The sequence below is a fragment of the Myxocyprinus asiaticus genome, chromosome 41 (assembly GCF_019703515.2).
Source record: "Myxocyprinus asiaticus isolate MX2 ecotype Aquarium Trade chromosome 41, UBuf_Myxa_2, whole genome shotgun sequence".
Classification (NCBI taxonomy): domain Eukaryota; kingdom Metazoa; phylum Chordata; class Actinopteri; order Cypriniformes; family Catostomidae; genus Myxocyprinus; species Myxocyprinus asiaticus.
In genome coordinates this window covers 1,032,501-1,055,000 of record NC_059384.1, presented here as the reverse complement: position 1 = coordinate 1,055,000, position 22,500 = coordinate 1,032,501, and the positions used below count along the sequence as shown (strand labels likewise).

General features: G+C 38.2%; 1 protein-coding gene across 10 annotated transcripts in view; it reads right to left on the bottom strand.

Moving 5' to 3' along the window:
* Positions 1-22,500, bottom strand: part of LOC127431906 (receptor-type tyrosine-protein phosphatase mu-like) — a 359,297-nt gene that overhangs the window by 126,461 nt on the left and 210,336 nt on the right. For all 10 annotated transcript variants that reach the window (XM_051682542.1, XM_051682543.1, XM_051682548.1 and 7 more), the window contains exon 12: positions 851-1,124. In XM_051682542.1, the coding sequence (XP_051538502.1) occupies positions 851-1,124 (274 nt within the window). The remainder of the gene's footprint in view (positions 1-850; positions 1,125-22,500) is intronic.

The following is a 22,500-nucleotide window of genomic DNA, read 5'->3' as shown; positions in this document are numbered from 1 at the left end:
TTGTTTTAATCCATTCTGCACAATTCCACAGATTTTTCAAAGGGCAAAATATATCCACATATTAGTTCGGCATGAAACTCTGAAATTACAAGCAAACATTGGTTTCCCGTGCACTCATAATTTGACCTCGCCAAAACATTGAGCAACTTTGTTGTGAAGACAATAAATAAGCCAAATAAATGTGGAACTTCAAAAAGGAACTAATTGGAGGAGGAAGAGCGAATTGCAGAGCGGTAACGCCGAAGGTCACAAGAGCGTCTCGCTGGGGTTCTTCGCAAACTGACTTTTGTTTTTCTGTAAATGAGTGTCACCAGGGAGACAAGAAACTGCTTCCTGTAATTGGTGGTGCTCTGCTAATTGGGAGCAATTAAAGAACAGTAGCATGTGATGTGAAGTACGCTGGAAAAGATCATTTTAAAGCAACAAGCCCAAAACGGAGCACATTTGACCGGGTCGCAGCAGATGCGATTAATCAAAGTGAGCTGAAGACGGCACCTGACCTGTGAGAAAACAATGCTGAACTGTGAAGTCCGTAGATTTTATTTTAATTGCAAGAGTCTTAATTGCATCACAGCGAGAAAAAGTTTCAGGCGTGTGTGTTCACTGCATCACAATAAATTTAACAATAAATAATAAAGCTGTGTTTTATTGCAAAGGGCAAAACCTGAGAGCCTATTAGTCTTCTAATGACCTATTCTTCAGTTTCTGTGATATAAAAGGCTTTCATAAGTATTAAACATTCAGTGATCCTGTAACAGACATGAATGATCCCTCAAACATGGTACAGGACGATTGAAGCCCATCAGAAAGCATGAAACTCTAGTTTGTGAGGGTTGTTGTTAGTTCTCACCCCGTTGGCCGTGCTCACTGCCTGGTAGTAGATGCTGTAGCTCTTGTGGGGCAACAGTGGCAGGTTCCAGTATCCATCATACGTGCGGTTGTCACCGATGGTGAAGGGCATCGGGGCCTGTATACGAGCGGCGGGGAACTCCGCTGAAAAGTAGTACTGTGAGTTGAGTACAGACGCGTTCTGGAAGTGAATGGGGATCGGGTAACAGCGCAGGATCTCTGCCGCTCTCTGCGAACGACGCGGGCGCTCCTCTTCAACAACGACCTGATACACGCTGCAGAGAGAGAGACACATGCATTTAGTGGCTGTAAAGAAGGTATTGTTATACATCTGAGGGACTCTGAATCAGAAGGATAGACAGAAATAGACAGAATATCCAGAAAATATTTGCTATCCATTCACTGTTGGTAGAGTTTATAACACTAACACTTCTGTTAACTAGACAAGTTGATCGATGCTGAAAATCTCAAAGTGGCCAAACGTTTACATCATGGTAAACATCATTGAACTATGGGCCTGAATGATTATTATATTCATATTCAGTTTATATTGCACTCCATATACCTCGGCATTACTATTACCAAACAAAACAAAAAAACACTGGATATGATAACAGAAATGTCGAGGTATTCTTTGAAGTATGTGGAGTGCAATATAAACTGAATATTAATATAATAATCATCCATGGTACATACACAAATATATGGTATTACCATGGTAAATGTCTTAAATACCATGTATCACCATAATACAATATCCAAAAAAACAAAGCATTGCAATAGTGCATGGAAAAAAAAAAAATGGCATTACAACGATTAATGTCAAACATTAATTCATTAATAAAAAATTAAAAAAACAACATTGCCATAGTAAAAAAAAAATATAAAAATAAAAATAAAAATAAAAAATTATATATATATATATGGTATTACCATGGTAAATGTAAAACAACAAAACTATAATATTACCATGGTACCTATAAAAATAAATGGTATAACCAATGTAAATGTCTAAAAATTACCATGGTGTTACCATGGTTCTATGTTCAAAATTTATTTTTATTTTTTTACTATGGTAAATGTAATAAATAAATAAATAAAAGCATGAAAATAAAGCATGGTATTGCCATAATAAATATCTAAAACACTATGGTATAATGTATTGCCATCATACCACATCAAAAAATAAAAAAATACATATAAAAATATATGGTATAATCAATGTAAATATATAAAATACCATGGTATCATCTTTATAATACCATGTCCAAAAAATAAATAAAAATAAATAAATGTTACTATGGTAAATTTACAAAAAAACAAAAAACAAAAACAAAACAGCACTGCCACATTACATGTAAAAATATATGGTATTGCCATGGTAAATGTCTAAAATACCATGCTATTAAAATGGGACCATGTCCAAAAACACAGTACTACCATAGTGCACATAACAATATACAGTTTTCCCATGGCAAATGTCTAAAATACCACAGTATTACCATGGTACCATGTCCAAAAAACCATGATGTTCCTATGATAAATGTCCAAATAAATAAATAAATAAAATAAAACAGCATGACCATTGTACAAATAAAAATACACAGTATTCCAATGTTAAATATCCACAATATCATGTTATTGCCATTGTACATGAAATCGTTTTTACCATGTTTTATTGTTTATTATTATTATTATTATTATTATTATTATTATTGTTGTATTACCATGTTAAGTTTAAAATTCATGGTATAACAGGGAAGTCATTCTTTGTAAATGCAGGTACAGTTCTGACACACTTCCTGTATTATGAACAAGAATGTCTGAGCTTCCAGTCAAATCTGGGCTTTTATTTCTGAGCAAACAAATCTCATTGGCAGATACAAACACATGAGAGCCAAACTGTCTTCAGTGAACCATATGAGTGTACAGCGCTGAATAATCACTGTGTGATTGTGGAAACAGCACAGATTCATGTATGCTTCAACAGGAATAATCCTGGCGGCTGATGGTTAGATTGGCACCGGGGCTGAGGAGCCAGCGGTGAGCTCTGATGTTACCCAAGAGTCTTCCTCCAAACAGATTTAAATAACAGACTAAAGCCGACAACCCGAGGCCGGCGAGAAACCAGCTCCACACGGAGCATGTCGCCATATAATTTATAGCGTTGAGAGCGAAGCTCTTTGACGGCGAACACCACAAGTGCTGAATTCCTGAGTGTGGCCAATTCAACGAGCCCAAACTCCGCCGATAACATGGACGAGAGGTTCGACATAAGTTCACTCTCATCAATGAGTCAGGCTCACAAGAGCGTTTGATATGTAGAAGAATTAATGGAATACGGAAAAAAAAGGATGGAAGATTTTTTCTTCAATTCAGCAGGTGGATCAAGAGAGCCGGAGCTCAGAGTCTTACTGAGAATATTGTCTGTCTGTGACACTCTGAGACAAATGAAATGGAGGTGAAATTACGAGCAGCCGGGGTTTCAGGTCGCATTATTAATGCCAGAAGAACAGTAGAGCCGGAACCACACAGAAACACACTACCTACAGCAGATCCTCCAAATCAAACTCTCTGTCCTCCGGCCAAGAGACGCTTGAGACAAATTAGCTTTACAAGAGAGACTCGATTTGCTCTTTAATATTTCAGACGGCAAAAGGTCACAGAGCTGCTTCTGCTGTCAGAGCGGGTAAAGACGACGTTTGACCAGTATTAAAGGAATATTCCGGGTTCAATACAAGTTAAGCTCAATCGACAGCATTTGTGGCATAATGTTGATTACAACAAACATTAATTTCAACTCGTCCCTCCTTTAAAAAAAAAGCATTTAAAGACAGAATTGTGAATTTTATAAATTTTACAAAAGCTCATATTAATTCTTCTGTTAATACCTGTGCATTATTTGAGCTGTAAAGTTGTTTACATTGTCGTTTGAGGGTTTGCAGTGTTACTACATCATGAAAACAAAGTTGCAGAGTTGGATATAATTTTAAACAGAAAAGGTTATTAAGTGATTTTATCACCGGCATCTCTGATAAGGTGTCAGTACTGTGTCCTGCACTGGGTCATTGACAAATAGGGTTATCCGAGGTGATAAAAATTAGAAATATTCAAAAAATCTAGTTTAACCCTTTAAGTTCGGTTCGCAAGAAAAATAATAGTCTTGACCAACACAAAATCGGTATCGTTTGAAAGTTTAGAAGCTCTACTTTCCAATGCATGTAGACATTATGACCAAAACTGAACAAGTGCTTTGAAATTTGCAGACAAATCAGAAGTGTTTCGTTTTGATCGTTTATATAAATAAAAATTGCACCGTAGATATTATTGCAATCAGTAAAAACAGCAAACTCATCAAATATCCATGTGTCATATGTTGTTGGAAAGCTCTCAAAGAGTAAAATACAACCAGCCTATTTGATTTACTCACAGACAAAAATATAGAGAGTAACAGCTAAGTATATGTATTTGACAATTATAATGGTGTTGCTTATTTGCTACATTTACACTTATAACTTCACAAAAAATAAATGGAACATAAAATATTAAATAGAAATTTAGAGGAGGTGATTATCTTTCAAACGAGTCCACACACAAGATAATCAGATGTATAGATCATTAGATAATCCACATGAAGCACAATGTTACATATGACCACCAGGAGATGGCGCCAAATACATGACACAGACTCAATGATGACTCAAATGACACAGAATGAAACTCATTCTGTGAAATCTCATTACTAAAATCATGTCTGCATGCTATGCAAACCTTTAGTCATTGTTGTGTTTGCATGTGTAATTAGTTCTTATGTACAATTATTATGTTTTATTTGTTTGGAGATGCTTTTGGACACTATGATAAATGATTTTTGTAATGTTATAACTTTTGATTGCTTTGTCGTATCAACACAACATTTTTCTCAGATAGAGTTGACATGATTGGGAACAAAACAAAAGCAGTTTTTCGGAGTCACCTTATTTACACCCAGAGATAATGTCAAATAAGAAAAATACAAAAAGTAACTTTTTGGCTATTTTTTTATTTATTTATTTTTTTCAGCAGATTCTTAGGTTGAGAGTCTCAGAATGTATAATTAAAAAAAATAAAAAATAAAAAAATGATAATCTTTACAATGATACCAAATACCTGACCATTGTTTATTTATCTATTCATTATTATTATTGTCAAGTTATAAGCCTTTAATTTGGGGTATGCCACTGAAATGAGAAATCTTTCAAAACACCTTCAGAGCTTAAAAGGTTAAAACACATTTAGTAAAAAAAAATAAATAAATAAATAAAAAATAAAAAAAATAAAAAAACAATCTTGGTGTCCACTTTGGTTTCATAAATAAATAAATACAAATAATAATAATAATAATATATATATATATATATAAAACTTTCAACTAAAAAAATTAAATAATAATAATAATAATATTTATTTTTTTAAATGTCAAGTGGTGTAACCATCAAGTAAAAGATATTAAAATACTTTCCTTGCACCTTGAATGAGTGTACACAACTTAATCATTAATTTCAAAAAAGGGTTTAAACACTTTTATTTTTAGATAAAATATATATTTCATTTATCATGAATCTTTGAGTCACAAATATCAAAGTTTTTTCTCAGGGTTACTCCATTTGACCTGAACAAATTATGCGTAAAAAATAAATAAATAAATAAATAAATAAATAAATGTAATCAAATATCAGATGTTTTTTTTTTTAACTTCACACAGTCACGACGATCTATTGGGCTCCTCTCTGTTTAAATGTTTTTGGTCACATGACATCAAAATGCTACCTGCGTGTTGGTTACACCACATGACTTTGATTTGCAGGACAAACATTTTTCAAATATTTATCATATTTTAAAACTAAATTTTTTCGCTGCTAATAATAAAAGATTATTCTGCACTACTGATGCAACCACTTATTTTTATTTTTAAGAATCTCCAGACAGTTACACCACATGACATTTTTGACCACAACATGACCAGAAAAATATCAAAATGACTTCGAACTCAGAAACTGAAATAATGTCATCACTGAAGATGTGTAGTCAAGTAATTGTTTAGTGTGAATTGAATTTGAATGTATTTTTGAATCAATTAATAGATCTGGATAACAAAAACAAACAAAAGAGCTCACTGACCCAAATATCATATACTGCATGATTACCACGTAAAGTATTTTAAAGTACCATAGTAGTTTTTGGTAAATGTTAATAAGTGGTTACATTTAAAGTCAACAAGAAACAGCATTTCAACCCATTTCACTTCTGTAATATGAAATATTTATGACTGAAACAGGATATACAATGAGATAAACATGTAGGACATACTTGACTGACGTTTCAAACAGAATAGAGCCAGACTTAAAGTAAATATGTATAAAACATTTTTTTCATGTTGACCAATTCTTGTTTAATTCAACTTATTTTCTAGCATTTAAAATAAAAGGTTTGCTTTCTCCACTGCTCATCAACGCAAATAAAGGATAACCTTCTAAATGTCTCAACGCTGAATCAGAAGTTTAATGTTGGTTTCTATTCATAACGGAAGTAATCAAGAGTCACTGTTGCAGCTCGATCCCTCTCAAACGAACTTGCAATTAAAATGTGTGATTGGTGCAATTAGTGGAACATTATCCGCAAGTGAACGGACTGATTGATAATTAAATTAAGAGGGTTTTAGATTAATCAGACATGGATGGATTATTTCACAAAGGTTAATAGAATTAATAAATTATGCTGGAGAATAATTTACTCTTTCACTAATTAACCACACAAAGTTTGAAAGTAAATCCTGTGAAAATGAATTCAGATATTGAGCCAAGAAGAAAGAACAGCCCAAAATAAACCCTTTTTCTGGGGGGTAAATTGCGTTTTTTTCACCCGGATGCTTCATTTGGAGCATCTGTTTTACTATTTTGCCCCCTTGTAATCTAAAATGACACCGTATGGCTATGAAATAGAGCGTGCGGTTCAGCAGCGTGTAGCATGACACTTACTGTACATGAAGATACAGATGACATCATGAACTCATTAACTATTATACTTCCACATGGAATACACTGGGTGAAAAAAAATAAAAAAATAAAAAAAAAGCATTTCAAGTTTATGGATGTTTATTTTTTAAACATTTAGCAGTTATGCTAGTGGCTAGATCAAGGGACGTCAACGACCGCAACTACAGATCTGCATATTCAATGTTTACTAAATACATTTCTATAAATCTTTCATTACAGACAAGTTTCCCACAACTTTTTATTTTTTAATTTCCATTACGGCACTATTACCATTACTTTTTTAATTCCATTACTTTTTTAATTTCCATTACGCTGCTATTACCATTACTTTTTTAATTCCATTACTTTTTTAATTCCATTACTTTTTTAATTTCCATTACGGAACTATTACCATTACTTTTTTAATTCCATTACTTTTTTAATTCCATTACTTTTTTAATTTCCATTACGCTGCTATTACCATTACTTTTTTAATTCCATTACTTTTTTAATTCCATTACTTTTTTAATTTCCATTACGGAACTATTACCATTACTTTTTTAATTCCATTACTTTTTTAATTCCATTACTTTTTTAATTTCCATTACGCTGCTATTACCATTACTTTTTTAATTCCATTACTTTTTTAATTCCATTACTTTTTTAATTTCCATTACAGTACTATTTCCATTACTTTTTTAATTCCATTACTTTTTTAATTACCATTACGGTACTATTACCATTACTTTTTTAATTCCATTACTTTTTTAATTCCATTACTTTTTTAATTTCCATTACGCTACTATTACCATTACTTTTTAATTTCATTACTTTTTTAATTCCATTACTTTTTTAATTTCCATTACAGTACTATTTCCATTACTTTTTTAATTCCATTACTTTTTTAATTTCCATTACAGTACTATTTCCATTACTTTTTTAATTCCATTACTTTTTTAATTCCATTACTTTTTATTTTTTAATTTCCATTACGGAACTATTACCATTACTTTTTTAATTCCATTACTTTTTTAATTTCCATTACGGTACTATTACCATTACTTTTTTAATTCCATTACTTTTTTAATTCCATTACTTTTTTAATTCCATTACTTAAAAAAAAATAAAAACAATAAAAAATTCCATTACTTTCTTTTTATTTCCATAACTTTTGACAATAAAAAAAAAAAAAAATTCCATTACTTTTTTATTTGATTTCCATAACTTTTTACAAAAAAAAAAAAAAAAAAAAAAATATATATATATATATTATTATTTTTTTTATTTATTTCCAGCACTTTTTCCCCCATTACATTTCAAAGGAATAACATGGAATGTAATAAAATATTACCTATTGCCAAAGAGGCTGTTGAGAGAGATGGTTAATGACAGAGCCTGAGCTAAGAAGAACAAAGGCCAGAGTCAGACGAGAATTATTCAGCTGCTGAAGAAGGAGAGAGAGAGAGTTCTAATGATTTACAGTCTTCTGAAAGGCCACCCATTATTTTACAGATATGACAGTACTGTGCATCTACAGTCCAGAACAGCAGATATCAATTCAGCCCTCATTTAATGCCTCATACTGACAGATTCTATCTGCATCACAGGTGTGAAAAAATACATCTGTTTATCATAACAGAGTTCAAATGAAATATTAGTGAAACTTTAAGTAAAGCGAAATTAAAACAAGAACATCTGTTTTAAAGAGGTGAAATTATCAAATGACTGAGTGAACATGAATGACTATCTAAGTCTCATTAATTGGGTGCAAACAGCTTCATCTAATATATTTCAGGAACAAGCTAGGAATATAACTATTAAACAAACACTTCAAGTTGTTTTATTCACTATAGTCAACGGCGTAATACTTTAAAATGTAATAAATACTTAAATTTATTATTCATTAACATTATATCACATATCATAACAACATGAGGGTGGACTCATCACTTGGGCCAGTAAGCAACCACCTAGAACACCCTAGCAACAACCAAGAAAACCCTAGCAACTACCAAGAACATCCCAGAAACCCTCAAGAACATCCAAGAAACCACCCAGAAAACCACAGCAACCACCCGGAAACACCCTAGAAACCACTCAAATTACCCCATAAACCACCCAAAACACCATAACATCCACCCAGAACAGCCTAGCAACCACTAAGAACACCCTAACAACCACACAAAACACCCCACAAACCACCCAGAACACCATAACAACCACCCAGAACAGCCTAGCAACCACTCATAACACCTTAACAAGTCAAGTCATTTTTATTTGTATAGCACTTTTCACAACACACATCGTTTCAAAGCTGCTTTACAAAAAACAATGCTTTAAAAGAAAATCATCATTGTCATCATTGTGTAGTTTGATTAAATATGGTTATGTAGTGTGTATAAAAATAAAATAATAATTTTATTTAGAAACTCAGTGAGCAAGCCAGAGGTGACTGTGGCAAGGAACACAAAACAAAAAACAAAAGATGTTGATTAATGGAGAAAAATAACCTTGGGAGAAACCAGGCTCACTGTGGGGGCCAGTTCCCCTCTGGCTATCAACCAATCAAAACACCCCATAAACCACCTATAACACCGTAACCACCTATAACACCGTAACCACCCAGAACAGCCTAGCAACCACTCAAAACACCCTAACAACCACCCAAGACAACACAGAAACCCTCCACAACACTCTAAAAAACATTCAGAATACCCTAACAACCACCCAAGAAACCCTCCACAACACTCTAAAAACTACTCAGAACACCTAACAACCACCCAAACACCCCATAAACCACCAAGAACAGCCTAGCAACCACTCCGAACACCCTAACAACCACCCAAACACCCCATAAACCACCAAGAACAGCCTAGCAACCACTCCGAACACCCTAACAACCACCCAAGACACTCCAGAAACCCTCCAGAACACTCTATCAACCACTCAGAACATCAAAACAACCACCCAAAACACTCCATAAACCAACCAGAACACCATAACAATCACCCAGAACAGCCCATAAACCACCCAGAACACCATAACAACCACTCAAAACACCCCATAAAGCACCCGGAACACCATAACCACCCAGAACAGCCTAGCAACCACTCAGAACACACTAACAACCACCCCCAAACACCCCATAAACCCTCCAGAACACTCTAACAACCACTCAAAACACCCCATAAACCACCCAGAACATCATAACCACCCAGAACAGCCTAGCAACCACTCAGAACACACTAACAACCACCCCAAACACCCCAGAAACCCTCCAGAACACTCTAACAACCACCCAAAACACTCCATAAACCAACCAGAACACCATAACTATCACCTAGAACAGCCCGTAAACCACCCAGAACAGCCTAGCAACCACTCAGAACACCTTAAGAACCACCCAAGACACCCCAGAAACCCTCCACAACAGTAACAACCACTCAGAACACCCTAACAACTACCCAAAACACCCCAGAAACTCTCCAGAACACTCTAACAACCATTCAGAACACCCTAACAACCACCCAAAACACTCCATAAACCACCCAGAACACCATAACAACCACCCAGAACAGCCTAGCAACCACTCAGAACACCCTAACAATCACTCAAAATAGCCCATAAACCACCCAGAACAGATTAGCAACCACTCAGAACAGTCTAGCGACCACTCAAAACACGCAAGCAAACCACCTAGAACACCCTAGAAACCCCATAGAACCCCCTAAAAACACTCAGAACATCATAGAAAACACCCAGAACACCATAACAACCACACAGAACAGCCTAGCAACCACCAAGAACAAGCAAGAAAACCACAGAGGGCACCACAGCAACCACCCAGAACACCCCAGAATACCCTAGCAACTACCTAGAACACCCGAGTAATCACCAAGAACAACCAAGCAACCACCCATTACACCCTAAAAACAACAAAAAAACACCATAGAAACCACCTAGAATACCCTAGCAATCACCCAAAACACCTTAGTAACCTCCCAAAATATCCTAGCAACCACCCAGAACACCATAACAACCACCCAAAACACTCCATAAGCCGCCCCGGACACCCTAGCAACCACCCAAAACACCAAATAAACCACCCAGGATACCCTGGCAACCACCCAAAACACCTAAGCAACCACCAACAACACCCTAGCATCTTGCTGTCGAGGACCAAAAACTCTAGTTATTTTTATTTAGTTCTTCATGCAAATTATTATAAAGTGTAACAAGACGTTTCCAGCAGTGAAGGCTGATTGTTACTTTACTGTCAGGCGATGTATAGAGGGAATGTAAGGATGATAGTCTCTTTCTCATTCTCCTGAAACGAAGCCCTCAACCTCTTCAAATCCTGCAGACAGACAGAAGTTCTGATCTTCCTCACATCCATCATCTTCACCCGTTTCATTCTGACTTCAGGATCAGTGACCAAGGAAACTTTGCTTCTAATTAATGTGGACAGAGCTGAATCCATGGGAACGAGCAGCGACTGAGCGCTATGTGCTGTGACGCTCATTATGACCAGTGTGAGGCCCACAAGACGATAACAAACTCAACACACCTGCATCAACAACAACAAATACCTGCTAAATGAAGAGCTCGGCCGTGCTCACTGCACCGCTGCTCCCGCAACCTCGCCTGACACCAATTAGGCCTCCTCGCACCGCGCAGCCGGTACAGCAGCAGATTCAACGGGTCATGTGACCATTTACCAATTATAGGCCTTTTCCACTCTGTGCTGGGATGTTTTGGGCCAAGACTGGGATGTATTTTTCATGTGCTCTGAAGGGAAGGTTCCTTACTAAGAGCCATTAATGTGTGGACTTGGTGACCCTTTCAGCCGTATACAACAGGATCTGAACAGGTGAAGTGCTCTTAGCTCGTAAGTGTGCATCATGGATCAGTTCTATGCAGTCTGAGCAGAATGCTGCCGGGTTTAATGTCTTTCATCCAGGTTGTTGTACGTGTGATTTACGTCAGCTTAAACCCAGAGTTTTGTGAGTATTGATCAGTCTTGACTTACAAGCATTTCTGAGGTGCCTGAACTGATGACGTGATCTCTAAAGATCCTTTTTTATTCCTTCTCACATAAACCAGGACCTGGATTGATAGTTTACGAGGATCGTCTATGAATTATGGATCAGAACATGGATTACAAAACTGTTTCAACTATGACAGAAAATGTACATTAGGCCATATATTTTATTGTAGCAAGAGCACAGCAACCATTACTTTTAGAAATTTCTAGGTTCGTCCAGCCCACTTTTTAGGAGATTATTTTTCATTATATTTTAAGATTTGTTTTGCTTGGCTTTAGTTCAAAGACAAAAACTGTAGCTGAGTAAAATGGCGACTTTAAGGCCAATCCGTTTTCGTTTCCTAACGTCATCGTTTTCCAAACTATGCAGTTATGCAGTGCTTTTTCAAAAAGCTCAGTTTTCGATGGAGGAAAACAGCATTCCAGGCCACGTCCACACCAATACGTTTTTGTTTGAAAATGCATCTTTTTCTCTATGTTTTGGCCTTCCGTCCACAATGAGATGGCGTTTGGAGTTTTTCGAAAATGATTTCCCAAGTGGATACATTTGAAAATGCCGTCTTCGTGTTGTAGTGTGGACGGAGATGGAGATATCTGAAAACGATGACGTATTTGTTGTCATGTGACGCGGTCATGTGATCCATTCAACCCAAAACAATCAAGATGGCGGCCCACATTGTAGCGGCGTTATTGTGCCTGTAATCCACTTTGAGAGCGTTGTTAAAGATAAATGTTACTTTGTACAGCCTTCACAAAGCATTCCTTCAAACGCGACACGAAGTTTACACGGAACTGCCATCTGGCGACGAAACACGAGGACAACTGCGTTTCAGACCGCACATGGAACGGCGATTTTTCACATACGCAGCGTGGACGAGCAACTTTTGGAAATGCTTGAAAACAAAGTGGACGGAGAGCGTTTCGAAAACGAAAACACCGTTTTCAAATGTATCCTGATTAATGTGGACGCAGCCCTAGTGTGGATGAGAGCCGTAAATTAAGCGACACTGATGCATTTTCAAACGACAACATACAGTATTAGTGTGGACGTGGCCTAAGACCTGTGCTAACCAATAGGGTGGCGGGTGAATTTAACACATTTTTAAGTGGTAAGCTCACAATAGCTAGCGATTACATATTAATCACCTTTTAACAAAACACAATGGACTATTGGGCAAACATGATGTCAAATAATTAATATTCATGAGCAAAGCTGGTAAGAGTCTGAAATTCATTTTTATGTTTTAAAAGTCTGACACGAGTACTGTAACCTTTTGCAAAAACATATTCCTGCAAAAGTTGCATTTTTAAGAAACCGTTTCTAAAAAGTAAACTAGTAGATATTTTCATGTGATATCAATACAGGTCCTGCACTTTAAAAAAAACGTAATTTATGTAATTGTAATTTTTTATGTAATTTTAACGGTGAAAGAATGTCAAAATACTATAGTAAAAAAACATTAATTTGTTAACGAGTAGTTACATTAAAATAAACTGTAAAATATTGTAAAAATTGCTTTTTAGATGTAAAAACTATGATATTACTGTATAATTAATGGTAAAAATTACTATTATGTTTAACAAGAGAAAACTTACTTTTTACGGTAAATTATTGTTAAAATTACGGTGAAAAACAATAATTGGGTGTTCCCAGAAGTTTCTGTGTAACCCATCACATTTTATTATATTTTATGGGAATAGTTGTGTTTCTTCATTGGGGTGTTCTGTGTTATATTTGATGTAGTTAATATTTATTGCATTATTTAAGTGTCACATGTGTTTCCATAATGGTGTTTTGTGTCTCTACATGACTGCTCCTGGAAGCATCACTCTTGATAAACTTTTAGTCATGATGTAGCCTTTTGTAGTTATTACGGTGATTAACAATACATTTTGGGGGTCTAGATAGCTCAGCGAGTATTGACGCTGACTATCACCCCTGGAGTCGCGAGTTTGAATCCAGGGCATTCTGAGTGACTCCAGCCAGGTCTCCTAAGCAATCAAATTGGCCCGGTTGCTAGGGAGAGTAGAGTCACATGGGGTAACCTCCTTGTGGTTACTATAATGTGGTTCTCGCTCTCGGTGGGGTGTGTGGTGAGTTGTGCATGGATGCCGCGGAGAATAGCGTGAAGCCTCCACATGCTGTGAGTCTCCGTGGTAACGCGCTCAACAAGTCACGTGATAAGATGCGTGGATTGACGGTCTCAGACGCGGAGGCAACTGAGATTCATCCACCGCCACCCGGATTGAAGCGAGTCACTACACCACCACGAGGACTTAGAGCGCATTGGAAATTGGGCATTCCATATTGGGGAGAAAAAGTGGAGAAAATCGAAAAAAGAAATGGCTTTTCTCTTAAACTATTTTCATTGACTTCTGTATATAGTATAGATCGTTTTCGATTACGTCATCAAACATGCCCCGCGCCCTGATGGATGGAGACGCCAGTAAACAAAGCACTGTGTTTCTGCGGTACCAACGAGATAAAGAAAGAAATTCGAAACATTGTGACCGCGAAAAACATTCAAGTTTATATATAAACGCCGGATAATATTTCACGAAGGTGTTACAGGAAGATAATATGAAGATAAACTTAACTGGTGGATTGTATCCTTCCAACTTGTAAGGACAACTTTTATAATTGTTGTCATTTTCTGCATTCATAGCATATCATATTTATAAATCAAGAAGGGTCAAACACTTAATAGTTTTGAAGTATTAAATAAATAAGAACCTAAACACAAGCTTACATGCTGATAACCTAAATGCCGAGTCCAGACCGCTTTTTGTAAACAAAGTACAGAATGCTAGTGATGTAAATTCAAGAATCAGTTTATTGCCATTGTGCATTTACCAATATGTTCAAACGGGAAGTCGGCATGCTGTTTCTGAAAGTTCCGGTACTCTAGGATCGGCAACAGTATGCCAACTCACTGACATGCCCTATCTCCCATCGGACATATTTGGAACGGCTCAACAACAATTACTTTCCCTCGTGGCAGGACTGGTAGTGCATTGCATCAGTCGCACGGGAGACCACAGTTCAATCCCCAATCAAACGAGGAGTAATCACGTTTGTATAAACAATCACGAGTCCTCGTGGTTATGTATTGACTCGCCTCAATCCGGGTGGCGGAGGACAAATCTCAGCTGCCTCCACGTCTGACCGTCAATCCGCGCATCTTATCATGTGACTTGTTGTGCATCTTACCGTGGAGGCTTCACACTATTCTCCACGTAATCCATGCACAACTTACCACGTGCCCCACCGAGAGTGAGAACCATATTATAGCGACCACGAGGAGGTTACCCCATGTGACTCTACCCTCCCTAGCAACCGGGCCAATTTGGTTGCTAAGAAGACCTGACTGGAGTCACTCAGCACGCCCTGGATTCAAACTCGTGACTCCAGGTGTGGCAGTCAGCCTCTTTACTCGCTGAGCTACCCAGGCCCCCCCGAGAAAAGCCATTTCTATAGTTTACATGCACCAAGCATAATGAAATATTACTGAAGCGTAAAAAGATTTTTAAAATTAGAAGTTGTATTTGTTAGCATTAGTTAATGCACTATGAACTAACATGATCAATAGTATATTATAAATTACCATTACAAAGATTAAAAAATGCTGAAAAAATCATTATTCACTGTTAGTTCATGATACCTAATGCATTTACTAACAGAACCTTTTTGTAAAGTGTTACCAAGTAAATTTAATTTTAAAGTTTTAGTATCATATCTGAAAAAAAAATAATAATAATTTAAAAGAGCAAAGCCATTTCTAAAATTTTTAATAGATATCAGAATGAAGCAATTTAGATATCAGCATTTTAAATATCAATACTGACTAAAATTACCTTGACTTTTCTGAAGAAAACATCATAAAATGATCATTTCAGTTCTTAGCTTCAGGACAATAAACGGGCACCAGTTGGCCGTCCGCTGTACTTTAAAATAGGAACAATGGAAATCAAATTGGATAAAGAGCTCCTTTAAGAGGTAATAAAAGCTGCTTACTGTATCATACTGTCACACCAGCTTTCACGTCGAGTTTAATAGACAATATCTTTAGCTTAAGAAGGATCCCTTCATTGAAACATCATCTATGATGTACCGAACTCTCATAAGACCAAACCCACTATTGTCCCCTTCTTTATCATGTTGGCTTGCTCTGTAAACATGTCATCATTTCTCAAAGCAAACAGAAGCCCTGAAGCGACATCTCCACCTCTGCAGAAGACCTGAAACAATGCAACGTTCCTCTAGAGTGGAAAAATGACTATTATCTTGGAAAAAGAGCAGACACGGATGCACGACACCCCGAGGGATGAAAGCGAGAGCAATCCGGAAAACTGCAGGAGTAATTGTGTCCAGAAATAGAGAAGAGTGGCTGCTTTTACACTGCACTTGGCTGCGATGCAGTGAGGCAGATAACAAAGGCAAAGGAGCGTTTTACATGAAAGGCGTGATATACCGTGGTAAACCGGCGCAAATTGTTTGCAATACAGGTGCTGGTCTTTGTACAAGCGTGTGGGGGCGACACGGGCCACCTCAGGCCTGGCGTGGGAGACAAAAACTGACAAACGCTAATTCTAATCCCTTTACTTTTGTACTCTCGCTGCGTTTTCGTTTCGTTTGCAAGTCAACAAATGCAGCTCATCTCTGGTCAATAGCTGAACACTCCAGACATGTGGACACACAGAACCGGTTGGCGAATACAGCGAACACACACTAGCATTCAATTAAGAGGAGTGTTTTTATTCCTACGCATTCTCATTGCAAAAGGCAAGAAATCTTCTTTCTCAAAGCAGTCTAATCGTGTCTATGATTGCATTGTAGCGTATCACGATGAAACATCTGCTATTTGAAATGTAAACACTGGCGCTTTCTAAGCCAATCTGAGATTGTTTCATAAGTCAGCCAGCTTTACATTCATCCTTTTATGAATACTAGGCTTTGCTCTTAAAACCCGTCCTGTAATAAGAGAATCGGTGACTTAAAAACAACAAAGAACATCAGTTATAATGGCACAAACACCAAAGTCCTGAGCAAACCAACTGTGAACGGATCATTTCGACCATAATTGAGGCAAACCAGTCAACAATTTAAAGCATACATGAAACATAACAACAAAAAGAGTAGGGTGGGAATTGATTGGCTGGTGTAAAGCAGGGGTGCTAATTAATTAAGACACACACTTTTTTCTTTGTAAAAGCATGCCCTGATGAATCGTTCACAATAGGACCAGGAGCCTGTGCTAAGAATGTAAATAGAGTTGATTTTGATTTCATGTTGACTTTAAAAGCATTTAAAAACACCTTTCTATTTTCAACCAACCGCACAACATTGTTCTGTGCTTTTTCCAATTCACCTCCCAGCTTCACCTGAATTTCGTTATCTCAGTATAGAACTGTGAGTAATATTTAAAGAGAGTGTTTTACTCTATTGATGGTGAATAATGGCGTACTGCTTTCCATGAGTGTCACATTGTGCTCAAGGAAAGAGCAGACACTGTGAGCTCTACGGGTTTTTATCAACGTCTCTTTCCTCTGAGCGCATCATTCTCTTCCTATCCTGCTCACGGAGTCGTTTCAGTCCTCAGTTCAGGAATGAGTCCCTGTATGAACTGCAGAATCATTTCAGATTTAAGTGCGAGTGAGCAGTATAACGGTATTACAATAACTCAGACCAAGAGATTTTCCATGATATATATCATGCTGCAGGTAGAGTTTTTGCTTTTGCTTTCTGAGTTGTTTTGATTTTGTAAACGATAACGAAGACAAGACAAAAATGACGTTATAACAATCATGATCAAACCGTTTTAATTAAAACTAGGGCTGTCGATTTAACACGTTAAATTCAGTGTGATTAATTACATTAAAAATGTACACAATTAATCATGTCCTCGGACCTTAATAAGGAAGATTCCTGAGCAATTCAAGCTTGTAGTACTACCTGTTTTCTCCAGGGGGCAGTAAGCGAAACGTCAGCTTTATAGGCACTGTTAGGTAAGTTACTCTAAAAAAAGTAACTGATTACTAACTACTAATTACATCTTCTACAGTGTAATTAGATTACTGTACTAGTTACTTTGTCTGAAAAGTAACTGCATTACTTATTACTAATTACTTTCTAAAACCCTTAAATAATTCTTTCAGATAAATCATATAAAATCAAATAAACGTAGAAAGAATTTAAGGGGGCGGTGTTAAATTAGAAAACCTATTTTTTTTCACCCAATTTGGAATGCCCAATTCCCAATGCGCTTTTAAGTCCTTGTGGTCGTGTAGTGATTCGCCTCAGTCTGGGTGGCGAAGGACGAATCCCAGCTGCCTCTGTGTCTGAGACCGTCAATCTTATCAATCTTATCACGTGGCTTGTTGAGTGCGTTACCGTGGAGACATAGCACGTGTGGAGGCTTCACGCCATCCACTGCGGCATCCACGCACAACTCACCATGCGCCCCACCGAGAATGAACCACATTATAGCGACCACGAGGAGGTTACCCCATGTGACTCTACCCTCCCTAGCAACCGGGCCAATTTGGTTGCTTAGGAGACCTGACTGGAGTCACTCAGCACGCCCTGGATTTGAACTAGTGAACTCCAGGGGTGGTAGCCAGCATCTTTTACCACTGAGCTACCCAGGCCCCCCAGAAAACATAAATTTGAACATTAGATTGTAAATTCACTATTGTTTTATATATACAGTATTTAATGCAATTACATCAGAAGTAACTGTAATTAAATTACTGACAAATTAAGAGTAATCCCTTACTTTACTTTCTTCAATGAAAAAGTAATTTAATTGCAGTAATTCATTACTTAGTAATGCATTACATCCAACACTGATTATAGGCAATGCACAGCTTATACAGAGAACAAACACACTTACCGACAGCACAACACAAGATGAGAACACGTTCTTGTGTTCAAACACAGCTTGATGGAGCGCAAATCCAAACACAGGGATCTCAAGACCTAAAAACTGTTTGTTTATGTCTATGATGCGACACGACCACAGTGAGACGCTCCAAAAGCGTCTGGCGCAGGTGTACATTGATGCGTCCTTATAATAGATCTCAGACTGATTGTAGGCCGATGATTGGCTTATGTTCAATTATATGGAAATAAACAATACATTGCATTCTAAAGCACTTTTGTTTCGTCTTATCAATGTATTACTTTTGGCATTATTATCATCAAAAGTTAACTGTCAGATTTTGGTCATATTGCCCTGATTGACTACAGACCTCGAGTTTCAAAGCAAGTGTTGACTGCACATGTCTCTCTTCACTCAGGAAATAAAACCATCTGAACCATCTGGTTTGTGGCGTCGATGCTAACAGCACAACATCGCTGTTATTCAAACAGTCTGTGATAGCTTAAACTCACCTAATACACCCAAAGCCAAATCCCCTTTTAATATGCAATATCACACTCGCCAGCGGTAAACAAAATCCACACATTCGTGGTAATTAACGAGGCTTGTGTTTCATTAAGACCTGCCAGCGGTAATTAAGATGACAGGATGACGTGGCGTTTCGTGATCAGTGAAACGGTGCTTAGCTTGAGCTGGAATCGCCCCATCAGGACGCCTGCAGAGGAAACACCAAGGATGGCACATTTTATCACCTGTCATCACTGAAATAGACCTGTGAAGATGCCCACGTCCACAATCGCTCTTTTCTGCGACTGAAAGTGTCAAATCTGTGTTAAAAGTGTTCTCGATGGAAGCAGATGCATGATGCGTCTGAAAGAGACTTTCATAACAGTGTCTTCTGTCACCTGTCTGTCTACCTCCATTAAAATGCCCTCAGACAAGAATGGTGTCAATAGCGCTCTGAATTTTTCATGATGAAGATAAAAGTGCAAAAATGCTGCTATGCTTTATTCATGCTGAAGTGCTTCTTTCATTTGTAAAGGAGTTTTCTATCTATTCTAAATAAAGACATAAAGACACAGAGGCAGACATGTGCTTGACTAGTTCCTGGAGCAGCCGAGGCGCATTATACCCTAAACTCATGATGACCGTCCATCTCCGGAGAGCTGCTGCGGGTAACACAGAGTCATTAATGCCTTTAATCAGAGAGATATTAGACAGCCTCCAGTGATCATGTGACACATTGAGAGTGATTCAATGATTGGACGGTTTGTGATCATTTAACTGCTGCTTTAATACTGTGCTGGGGAACAATTTATGAAAACAGAAGAATAAAGAGAGCGAGAACGAGAGAGAGATTGTGTTTAGGCAGTTTACATTTAACCAGTTAGTCTTCACCTGTTGCCACATTTAGTCTAGTAAATAAACAAATGCAGACACACATACTAACACACCATTTGCAAACCATCAAACAAGGTCAGGTTGGGGGGCCTGGGTAGCTCAATGGTAAAAGACGCTGGCTACCACCCCTGGAGTTCGCTAGTTCGCTAGTTCAAATCCCAGGGTGTGCTGAGTGACTCCAGCCAGGTCTCCTAAGCAACCAAATTGGCCTGGTTGCTAGGGAGGGTAGAGTCACATGGGGTAACCTCCTCGTGGTCGCTATAATGTGGTTCGTTCTCGGTGGGGCGTGTGGTGAGTTGAGCGTGGATGCCGCGGTGGATGGCATGAAGCCTCCACACGTGCTATGTCTCCATGGTAACGCGCTCAACAAGCTACAGTATCTCACAGAAGTGAGTACACCCCTCACATTTTAGTAAATATTTTATTATACCTTTTCATGTGACAACACTGAAGAAATGACACTTTGCTACAATGTAAAGTAGTGAGTGTACAGCTTGTATAACAGTGTAAATTTGCTGTCCCCTCAAAATAACTCAACACACAGCCATTGATGTCTAAACCGCTGGCAACAAAAGTCGAGTACACCCCTAAGTGAAAATGTCCAAATTGGGCACAATTAGCCATTTTCCCTCCCCAGTGTCATGTGATTCGTTAGTGTTACAAGGTCTCAGGTGTGAATGGGGAGCAGGTGTGTTAAATTTGGTGTTATCGCTCTCACGCTCTCATACTGGTCACTGGAAGTTCAACATGGCACCTCATGGCAAAGAACTCTCTGAGGATCTGAAAAAAAGAATTGTTGCTCTACTTAAAGATGGCCTAGGCTATAAGAAGATTGCCAAGACCCTGAAACTGAGCTGCAGCACGGCGGCCAAGACCATACAGCGGTTTAACAGGACAGGTTCCACTCAGAACAGGCCTCGCCATGGTCGACCAAAGAAGTTGAGTGCACGTGCTCAGCGTCATATCCAGAGGTTGTCTTTGGGAAACAGACGTATGAGTGCTGCCAGAATTGCTGCAGAGGTTGAAGGGGTGGGGGGTCAGCCTGTCAGTGCTCAGACCATACGCCGCACACTGCATCAAATTGGTCTGCATGGCTGTCGTCCCAGAAGGAAGCCTCTTCTAAAGATGATGCACAAGAAAGCCTGCAAACAGTTTGCTGAAGACAAGCAGACTAAGGACATGGATTACTGGAACCATGTCCTATGGTCTGATGAGACCAAGATAAACTTATTTGGTTCAGATGGTGTCAAGCGTGTGTGGCGGCAACCAGGTGAGGAGCACAAAGATAAGTGTGTCTTGCCTACAGTCAAGCATGGTGGTGGGAGTGTCATGGTCTGGGGCTGCATGAGTGCTGCCGGCACTGGGGAGCTACAGTTCATTAAGGGAACCATGAATGCCAACATGTACTGTGACATACTGAAGCAGAGCATGATCCCCTCCCTTCGGAGACTGGGCCGCAGGGCAGTATTCCAACATGATAACGACCCCAAACACACCTCCAAGACGACAACTGCCTTGCTAAAGAAGCTGAGGGTAAAGGTGATGGACTGGCCAAGCATGTCTCCAGACCTAAACCCTATTGAGCATCTGTGGGGCATCCTCAAACGGAAGGTGGAGGAGCGCAAGGTCTCTAACATCCACCAGCTCCGTGATGTCGTCATGGAGGAGTGGAAGAGGACTCCAGTGGCAACCTGTGAAGCTCTGGTGAACTCCATGCCCAAGAGGGTTAAGGCAGTGCTGGAAAATAATGGTGGCCACACAAAATATTGACACTTTGGGCCCAATTTGGACATTTTCACTTAGGGGTGTACTCACTTTTGTTGCCAGCGGTTTAGACATTAATGGCTGTGTGTTGAGTTATTTTGAGGGGACAGCAAATTTACACAGTTATACAAGCTGTACACTCACTAATTTACATTGTAGCAAACTGTCATTTCTTCAGTGTTGTCACATGAAAAGATATAATAAAATATTTACTAAAATGTGAGGGGTGTACTCACTTCTGTGAGATACTGTACATGATAAGATGCGCGGGTTGGCGGTCTCAGACATGGAGGCAACTGGGATTCGTCCTCCGCCACCCGGATTGAGGCGAGTCACTACGTGACCGCGAGGACTTAAAAGCGCATTGGGAATTGGGCATTCCAAATTGGGTGAAAAAAGGAGAAAAATACAAAAAACAAAAAAAAAAAACAAAGGCAGGTTAAAGGAACAGTTCAGGCAAAAATGAAAATGACATTATTTACTCCCCCTTTGTAGTTCCAAAGCCGTACGAGTTTCTTGGTGGAACGCTGAACTTTAGTCTCAGTCA